General features: G+C 41.9%; 1 protein-coding gene across 1 annotated transcript; it reads left to right on the top strand.

The window, feature by feature from the left end:
- On the top strand, positions 1–9,204 carry LOC120439981 (calcium-binding mitochondrial carrier protein SCaMC-3-like). The gene is made up of 5 exons (XM_039611524.1): positions 1–826; positions 4,745–4,868; positions 4,988–5,075; positions 8,352–8,463; positions 8,754–9,204. Exons 1-5 carry the CDS (start codon positions 614–616, stop codon positions 9,021–9,023), a joined length of 807 nt encoding a protein of 268 aa, XP_039467458.1. The 5' UTR covers positions 1–613; the 3' UTR covers positions 9,024–9,204.
- Positions 9,205–10,094: the final 890 nt, after the last annotated feature.

The following is a 10,094-nucleotide window of genomic DNA, read 5'->3' as shown; positions in this document are numbered from 1 at the left end:
AGAAGGCTGGCTGTTGATTTGATTTGGCTCCCTGTAAAATATCGCAAACCTAATACAATCGCGTGAACTCGGTGAACTTCTCTCGTGCACTGCTGTTAGCGCGCGCGTACGCTGAGGCAGTAGGAGCGCGTGCCGTCAGTCCCAGGGGACAATGAATTTGCGGAGGTAGACTGCGTTTTACTCACTCTCCCTTCAAGTGGGTTTGAGGTTTTCGTACCATTTTTCAAGTACGAGTGGGAGGTGATGTTAAACTCCTGGCACGCACACAGATGTGTTTCTAAAAGCCTACACTGCGGTAGAATGAGCGACTCATTTACGACCTTCTACTATGACGGAAACTTAAATTCAACTGAATGACTTTATGGATTAGCGCGTGCTGGGGAGGATTGGCTATGTAACTAACACGGGGATTAATCGAGCTCGTCCAAACCGCATCCATCCATCTGGAAGGAACGTTAGTCTCTGCAGGCTCCGTTCTCCTCCATTCATCCGTTACTATGTAAGACAATGGTACCAGTTCCTCCGCAAAAACACGCGCGGTTGCTTAGGTTCTGATGCTTGGCTGCGAAACAATCAGTCGATCAGCACCAAAACCCGGTTTTCTCCATTTCATATGGGCGAACTCGAGGAGTGCTCCAGCGCCCCTTCACGCCGCGGAGGAAATGCAGAGAACGGAAAGAACGGAGCCGCTCTGGACCCAGAAAGAGAAAAGAGGTATGCGGAGCTGTTCGAGCAACTGGACTTGAATAAAGATGGCAGGGTTGACATCAATGAACTGAGGACCGGACTGGCAACTCGTGGTTTACAACTCCGAGAGGCTGAGAAGGTGAGCAGGTGTTTTTAATGCAGGCTGATGCAGAGGCACGCGCACGCTGTACGTGAACTAGTTTATAGTGTTTGTAAAAATTAGAGATGGCACGATACCACTTTTTTATGTCCGATACCGATACCGATATCATAAATTTGGATATTTGCCGATACCGATATGAATCCGATATAGTGTGTTTTTTAATCAATAAAACTGTTTTTTTTAATATCTTGCTGCATTTTGTATAAGTTCATACTCAAGTTTAAATAAACAACAACACTAAAGCTATTCTGTTATACCTGTGTGTAAAAAATACACTGCACCCAAAATATTTCATAGTTCAGCAATACTGATCAATCTAATAAACTTAAACCTGCTCCATCCTCCCTATTCTGGTATTTTAAAGAGTACTTAGCAGAAATATTAAGCAACCTAACTAACAGGGTTGCAAACTCCCAGCAAAAGAAAATGGGGAAACCCCCCACCTGATGATGCTTAATCGATGTAATCAACCTTAATTTGATGCAGGGTGAAAAAAATGCACAGAAATAAATTATTTTTCAAGAATAATTAAAAAGATTCAACAGAATTGCAGACTGCACAGATGGTACTTTCCCAAAGGAAAAAGTACTATAGCTTACTAGGGTATATTAGACTTAACAGTTACTATATACAGTAATGGACTTCTATACATTTTACATCAGATTAAAACTTTGGGTGTAAGATTCAGATAATTATTTATTAAAAGCTAGATATTTTAAATGAGAATAAGAAAGAAAAGTATGTCTTTGCGCCCCCTTTTCCCTGTTAATGCCCTATCGGCCCCCCTGGCTAAACTTTGCTAGATCCGCCCCTGCACAGTTACCAGCCGTCAGCTACGTAGAAAAGGAACCTTGTGTAGAAAGTAATATTAAATAAATTCTAACAACAGCTTATCAAGGTTAAACGTGCTGCTGTTGTTCCGCCGCTGGTTTCCTCTTTCTGGTGCAAAGTGGGCCAAAAACAAAGAAGAGAGACGGACTCACGACAGAAAAGCCGATCAGCTGATCATTGATCAGAAGTAGCAGCAAGAAGGGGAGGGAGGGAGAAGAGGCAGTCGCTCCATATATCGGTTGTTAAGCTTAACATGGGAACGCTTTACAAACATTCAGAGATGAACTTACACACTTGCTTTACTTCTCTCTGGGATAACTTCCTCGGAGATGAAATGCCGGATTGCTAGCGAGACTACAAATACACACAGCCGCTCTATCGCGTGAGCATACTGCTCCGACGTGCTACGGTTATGAGCCGAGGTACGCCGTGTCGCAAGTTTTTTGAGGTGCTTTTTTGATATTTAATGGATCGATTACATTTTTGATTTCCCTCCGATATCCGATCCAGTAATTTAGGTGAGTATCGGACCGATACCGATACGTAATATCGGATCGGTCCATCTCTACTCTGTACTCTGCATTGTAGACTGCCAGTGAGTCCAGCTGTTTTACTGAACTTTTACCTTCTGACTGTGAATACTTTAACGTGCCAAGGATTACAGCGTGGTGGTGGAGTGGCGGCTCCACGTGAACATATTTCCCCGGTGCTTGCCTCTTGTCACTGGCTCTCTGTTCACTTCTGAATTGGTTGATTGATTTTAAAATTTTATTGTTGACTTACAAACCCTGGAATGGACAGGATCCTGGGTATTTGTCTGACCTCTTGCAGCCTTATGCACTCTCTAGATCTCTTAAATAAAATTATCTTTTTAAAACAGTATGAGAATTATTTGGTACTAATATTATAAGTTACAAGTTATTTGGTACGAGCTATTTTGTACTTCTGTACAGCACTTTGGTCAATGTTTCTGTTGTAATAAAATGTGCTATATAAATAAAAATAACTTGAACTTGAACGTGGGCGAGTTCAGTGTAATTTTACAAATTATTTAAATTTTACATTACAGATCGTTAAGGTAAAATATATTTTTGTCATGGTCCCTGGGTCTTGGACACAGGGTTTTGATCTTTTTCCTGGATCATGATGTATTTTTGGGGTTTTGAGACATGATTTCTGTTCAATCGTTATATTTAGTCCTTTGAGTATGGTATTATTTCTCAGTGCTCCTGAGTTAGTTTTCTTTGCTTCTTATCGCCTCAAGGCGCTTTATATTTTAAAGTAAAGACCAAAAGTACAAAGAAAAGAAAGAAAATCCCAACAATTATATGACCTAATATGAGCTTTCATGACAGTGGGAAGGAAAAACTCCCTTTTAACAGGAGGAAACCTTCAACAGAACCAGGCTCAGGGAGGTGTGGCCATCTGCCGCGACTGGTTGGTGGTGAAGGAGAAAGACACGCTGTGAAAGAGAGCCAGAATTTTATGATAACTAATAATTAAAAGCAGAGAGGTGTCTAAACATAGTGAGTGAGAAAAGTGACTGAAGAAGAAATACTCAGTGCATCATGGGAATCCCACAGCAGCCTTCACCTATTGCAGCATAACTAAAGGAGGATTCAGGGTCACCTGGTCCAGCCCTAACTATATGCTTTAGCAAAAAGGAAAGTTTGAAGCCTAATCTTAGAGTAGAGAGTAGAGATAAAGTAGAGATAGTGTCTGTCTCCTGAATCCAAACTGGAAGCTGGTTCCACAGAAGAGGGGCCTGAAAACTGAAGGCTCTGCCTCCCATTCTACTTTTAAATACTCCAGGAACAACAAGTAAGCCTGCAGTGCGAGAGTGAAGTGCTCTAATAGGGTGATATGGTACTACAAGGTCATTAAGATAAGATGGGACCTTGTATGTGAGGAGCAGCATTTTAAATTTGTTTTCAGGAAAGTTTTCAGGAAACACTGTGAAATGTTCAGTTTCTAGGCCATATGTGGGTGGGTTCTTCTACATTTTGAAAGAAGTTAATTGAGGCTACTAATAAATCATAACAATGCCGTGTTAAGTATGTCATTTTTAGCATCGACACGGACGTTAAAATCACCCACAATACTTATTTTATTTGTGTTGAGCACTAAATTTGAAAAAAGAGTGAGAAATCAGACAGAAACCTCGAGTAAGGCATGGTGGACAAAAGATAACAACAAATAAAACTATTTTTGAGTTTTCTTGGGTGGACAAGGTTAAGCATCAGGCTTTCAAATGAATTGAAACTCCCTGGGTCTGTGGTTCATTAAAAAGCTGAGGTGCAAAGCTTGCTACCAAATCCTTCCTTTGCCTGTGTTTCATAGATTCTGACATTTAGTATAACTCGGGGGTGTTGATTCATTTAAAGTTTTAATGAATCAACACCAGCATGATGATTATATTAGTTTATTTTAAACTAACATAATCATCATGCTGTAACCAGGTTTCTGTAAGATTTGTTAATCAGTTATTAATTGATGTGCTAACAGGCACTTAGAAAAGAGAGATTTAAGGTTTAATAATCAAGATTTTACAGTTTTACTTGTTGCAGGTGAGAATATGTTGTTCTTTCTTTGTCTTTTTTGTGTTTAAATCATTTTTGCTGATTCAGTCCAGTAGTGAAATTTGCTAGTTACCAGCACTAATGTCAGGGCAGTACACTGATTAGTGTGTATTTCCTGGATACCTAGTTAGCTAGCACTTTTACGGTTAGCTACGTTAGCTAAAATGGTCATTCACTCTGATTCTTGCTGCTGCTCCTAATGAGGAATTTCTGTGTCTGTGCTGATTTTGTTAATGTACTGAACAAAGCTTTGAAATAAACTCACCGTGGCTCCCTGTGCTCTGTGGTTGTGAATCCAGCATGGTAGACAGGACAATGGAAATGGACTGGCTGACTTCCACTCTCTTCTCCTCACTATTTACACTCCCTGATCCCACTGTTTGCCCCATGTCATTTACATTGTGAACACATCATAATTTGAACCTTTTTTTTGGCTTTAATTCCCTGTTTACTCTGTGCTTTCTCTCTTTCTCTGGACTTACAGATAGTCCTTGAGAGCGACACCAATCATGATGGTCTGCTGGATTTCCAGGAGTTCTCTCAGTACCTCCAGACTCACGAGAAAAGACTCTGGCTCATGTTCCACAGACTGGACCACAACAATGACGGTGTGTGCATGCTTAACACACAGTAAATGCACCAGTTCTGTCAGTTACCCCACCCATAAATATCCTCTTTACAGGCCCCAATTTCCAATGCTGTTTGTACTCTCTGATGTGTTTGGTAGGGCAAATTGATGTGGGGGAGATCCAGCACTCACTACAAAAGCTTGGAGTGGAGGTTACCATGGAACAGGCCTCCAAAATACTGCAGAGGTACCATGTCTGAAATGGAAATTTGATTTTGTTTGTATTTTTTTACACAGTGATCTATTACACTCAAGTAAATAAAACAAATGCGCTACAATGTAAAAAATATTAAAAACAAAACAATCTTAATTATTTGATCTAATTTATTTTGATCTTTAATTAAATACATTTCCTAGCACATAGTTCAAATATGAGAGTCAGATTTTAAACCATGTGCCATTGTAGCTCACTTGGTTGGGCAGGTGATCCATATGCCAAAAGTCTACAGGTGCCTGGGTTTGATTCTGTCTCCCTTGTGCTCGCCCTGCTTTCCAGTCTAAAAAAGGTTAAAACTACGTAAAAGATTTAAACTCAACTGGCTAAGTCGGAGGATTAGCTTTGAGGCACTAAAGGATTAAGGGAGTTTATTTACAAAGCCATAAATTTTGTGGCAGTGGCATTTGTGAAGGCCGCATCTTAAACAGTCAGTAGCAGTTAGTGATAGAACTGAACTTTCAGGTGAGTTTCCAACTGGAGAAGGGCCCAGGGACAAGGCTGGCATACAGCTGGTTAGCACATGAAGGGATTTAGGACACAAGAAGTGCACGTAATAGTAAGTCTGTGAAGGTTCTCAGTCATCCAGGTCATCGTAGTCAAAGGAGTTTGCAAAGAAAAGCGTCTGGACTTCTTTAAGTTGCTTGACAGCTACTTGACTGCTGTAATGAGAGGATGATGAAGTGTTAATATCAAAATATTACTAACAGTGAAAAAGAAGTGCACAATAAAAGAAAATAATATTAATGGACTTGGGTTGCAAGACGGCACCTGTGTTTGGCTGTGCCTCTGCCTCTGTCTATGTGTTTGTTTATTTTACATATTGTGCAAGTATTTTTGGTACAGTTTTGCGCGGTGTCATCTCCCTTTGAATATATGATGCATGTGATAAAATCAGCTATGGATAATTTTCAGAGTCAACAAAAAGAGGGGTTTTTTCAAGCGCTGCTTGAGCATGGTGCAGTACCCGCCATACCTTCACTTTTGCTGGTCACTTCGCCTTTGCTTAGGAGGCTTCGTCAGAGGAAGCGGGGGAAAAGAGCTGGTTTCTTTGTACTACTTTGTCGGCTTCGGAGAGAAGCGGGTCTTCGGGAGTGAAGCCAGTCCGATTCGCCTGAGGCTTGTTGGGGCTGGACTGTTTTTCACGCTGTCATCTGAAAGTGTGGAAAGCCATGGGAAAAATCTATTGAAAAGAGGCCTGTGTTGAGCTGGAAGGCTCGGGTTGATCAGGGTCAACTGGCACAGGTTCAGTCTCCTATACCACCGGAGTGAAGGTGTAATTTGGCAAGCCTTGGATTGCTTTGGAGTGCTTTGAGTGCTCAGAGTAGAAAAGCGCCATATAGGAACCAGTCCATCTGCCATTCGCAGATGTGGGCAGAGAAGCTGCCTCTGGCTGGGGAAAGGAGGGGTGGTGGCAGCGGGAGCCCTTTTTTCTCCTGAAAGAAGGAGAAGGTGGAACCAAAGGCAGATGACTCCCGGTCTTCTGCCCATAGCCTGCTTAAAGTAAGGTGGCACAGTTCCCGTCTTGAAACAAGTATTTATAATCTTGATGGCCGAATTACATGAAAGACTTGTTTTAAACAGATGAGAGGGAATGATGTTAAACAGATGGCACCTCCAACAACTTGCCTCACACATTATTGGATCTGAGCTTCCTTAGAAAGTAAAGTCTGCTCATCCTCATCTTGTACAGCATCTTGTACACTGTTGGTCCTCCAGTCAGGTGAAGTACCTGTAGCCATCCCCGTTTTCCAACTCTTCACCCACCATGTTGATGGGCCTAGTCGCAGTTTTTTTTCCTCCGGAAGTCAGCCAACACGTCATTTGTGTTGCTGAAATTCAGAAGGAGGTGATTTCTTCTTTCTTCTTAATACATCAAACCACGGCAGTGTCATAAGAGAACTTCTGCAGGTGGCATGTTTCACTCTTGTACTGGAAATTTGAGGTGGACAGGAATGGAGACAGGACTGTTCCCTGTGGTGCCCTAGTATTACTAACCACCACATCAAACAGTGGTGCAAATTGTGTTACAAATTAAGGGCTCTCTGACAGATAGTCAGCAATCCAGGAGACAATAGAAGTGGTGAGGCCCATCCTGAGCAGCTTATTATTTAGCAGAAGTGGGTGGATGGTATTAAAGGCACTGGAAAAAAAATATGATTCTAAAAATGCCACCAGCACCATCCTGTTAAGAGTGAACATGTTGAAACAGGCAGATAATCACCTCCACAAGAGGGTGGTAAGCAAACTGAAAAGGGTCAAGGGCATGTTTCACCTGCAAGATATGATGAGCAAGAACCACTCTCTAGCACCTTCATGACATGTGACATCAAGGCAAAGTGATGTCTGAAGTCATTAAGGCTTCTGGCCCAGCCAAGGGCCTGGAGCTTTGATTTAAACCCCCTTTCCAGCAGTACCTACTTGGATCGACTTGCCACGGTTCGCCACAGTTTTCAGGGTTTTCCATTAGGTGATATTGTAATAATACCTGGTACCAGGTACTAAAATAGTATGTGCTCAGAAGGGGTTCTAAAGCATTCTGAGCAGGTACTAAAATGCATGACATCAATTGGCCGGTCAGTGGCATCACTCGATGAGTCACGAGAGCGTTTCATTCGCCAAAATCAATCGTGGCTCAAGAGTTGGCAGTTCGTATTGTAATCAGAAGGTTGCTGGTTCGAGCCCCGGCTCCGACAGTCTCGGTCGTTGTGTCCTTGGGCAAGACACTTCACCCGTTGCCTACTGGTGGTGGTCAGAGGGCCCGGTGGCGCCAGTGTCCGGCAGGCTCGCCTCTGTCAGTGTGCCCCAGGGCAGCTGTGGCTACAATGTAGCTTGCCATCACCAGTGTGTGAATGTGTGTGTGAATGGGTGGATGACTGGATGTAGTGTAAAGCGATTTGGGGTCCATAGGGACTAAGTAAAGCGCTATACAAATACAGGCCATTTACCATTTACCAAAATCAAAACTGCTGTTTTTTAAACCCGGCATCGAGGGAGATGGCATAAAGGGGGCAAATACTCTTTCACAGCACCGCATGCTTGCCCGTATGGCGCTTTTGTCCATTTTCAATTTTTTCCAGCACTGTTGCAGAAATCCCCTCCATGAGTTCTATGCCATCTGGGACCCTTGTGCTCCTGAATACATCTGTTATACAAATGTCAGAAGATGTGATGTCACTTTGTCATCCAGTTAATGAGGGCGAGAAACAGTGAGCATAAACAGGCCCTAACCTTCTCTCTTTCTCCCAGTATGGACAGAGATGGGACTATGACTATTGACTGGAATGAATGGCGCGATCACTTCCTGTTCAACCCTTTGCACAACATGGAGGAAATTGTCCACCACTGGAAGCACTCCCATGTAGGAGTGTTTTTTTTGTTGTTTGTTTTTCACTTTTAATAAATGTTATAAATGATTAATAAATGTTAACATCCTGACAGTATTTATATTTTCATGCTACTGGGTTATTAGGATGAAAATATTTGGTAGTATTTGGCAAAACATAATCAAGTTGAACTGTGAACTACACTGTTTTCATTCATACCCCATACAGATGTAGATTATGTAACAGTTAGCATGTGTTGGCAAGAGACAGTGGCGAAGAACGAGCAAACACAAACACAGTTTGTACCTTTCTAATGTTGTTTTAGATGTTTGACATCGGGGAACACCTGACAGTGCCTGATGAGTTTTCAGAGCGGGAGCGGCAATCAGGTTTGGTTTGGAGGCAGCTAGTTGCTGGAGCCATGGCAGGGGCAGTGTCTCGGACAGGAACTGCACCACTGGACCGTCTCAAGGTCTTCCTGCAAGTGGGTATTCACATTGTCCTGCCACTGATACACACATTTAGTTTACTATATACTGACCTGAAAAGAGCCAGAGACATTAGTCGACTTCATGCTCTGTGTAATTTCCAATGATTGTTGTTATTGCTACACCCAGTCCTTAACTGACACATATTGTGAAACTCCACCTCTGTGAAGAGGTTTTTTTTAAAACTATGAGTTTTGAACATTTGAAGCCTTCTTACAGCTCCTTCAGCAACAAGATTTCCTTCCAGCTTTATAGCAATTACTTCCCCGTCTTTGGATGTAAATTCTGAGTATGCCTCCATGTGGTTGTTCACACAAAACTAAAACAAAGACAGATGCCAACAGGTAAAAAGGAAGAAAAACATTAATAAACATTGAGAAAAAAACACCAGATGATCTATTAGAAGTTCAAAAGACCAAAATACGATACAAAGAAGGTGCAAAGGATTGTTCTTTGGAGAGGCTGATTCATATGAACACCAAGATTGGTCACTTTTGTCATTGACTGTGTGCGGCAGGCAGGAATGGAGGACCCAAATACAGACTCTCTGAGGCGAAAAGTGAACTCCAAAACAGCTTTATTGCTGGATACAAGGAAAACTAACTAAACTGAGGAGTACAAAATAAACTAGACAGACAGAACACACAGTGAGGTATGAGGGGACAGAAGAAATAAAGGGCTTAAATACACGGGGAAAGACGAGGAAACAGGAAACACACGGGGAACACAGCTGGGGCTAACAACACACTATGAGACAGAGGACGCAAAGCTGAACATAACACGTGAGACGAGGAACCTTCAAAGTAAGTGAAGCAAAACAGAACATGGCCCACATAGACAGGAGACTAACAAAGTAAAACAGGAAGTAACGGGAACACAAACTGACACACACACACACACACAGAAGAGACCGGAAAATAACAGACGTGAAAACATAAGTGAGACAACGAGACACAAGAACACAGGGAAGGCACCATAACAAAACTAAGAACTACACATCAGGAATACTAAATATAACTAGAAAATGCATTTTCTGAAGAAACTGCAGTGTGAATGCTTGAATCTGAATGTAAGCACTGAAATGAATTAATTGCTGAATTTTAAGTTAAAAATGTTGAATGAGCTGAAAAATACAGAAATTTGCACCTGAAAACAAAAGTGCTGAACTGCTAAAAGCT

This window comes from Oreochromis aureus, linkage group 4 (genome assembly GCF_013358895.1).
Source record: "Oreochromis aureus strain Israel breed Guangdong linkage group 4, ZZ_aureus, whole genome shotgun sequence".
Classification (NCBI taxonomy): domain Eukaryota; kingdom Metazoa; phylum Chordata; class Actinopteri; order Cichliformes; family Cichlidae; genus Oreochromis; species Oreochromis aureus.
The sequence above is the reverse complement of the archived record's forward strand: the minus strand, read 5'-3'. Positions and strand labels throughout refer to the sequence as shown.

Excerpts from the sequence above, each read along its gene's own strand:
- LOC120439981 (XM_039611524.1), top strand. The coding sequence starts at position 614 with ATGGGCGAACTCGAGGAGTGCTCCAGCGCCCCTTCACGCCGCGGAGGA. Across the intron at positions 5,076-8,351 it reads GCCTCCAAAATACTGCAGAG|TATGGACAGAGATGGGACTA; the intron begins GTACCATGTCTG and ends TCTTTCTCCCAG. Across the intron at positions 8,464-8,753 it reads ACCACTGGAAGCACTCCCAT|ATGTTTGACATCGGGGAACA; the intron begins GTAGGAGTGTTT and ends ATGTTGTTTTAG.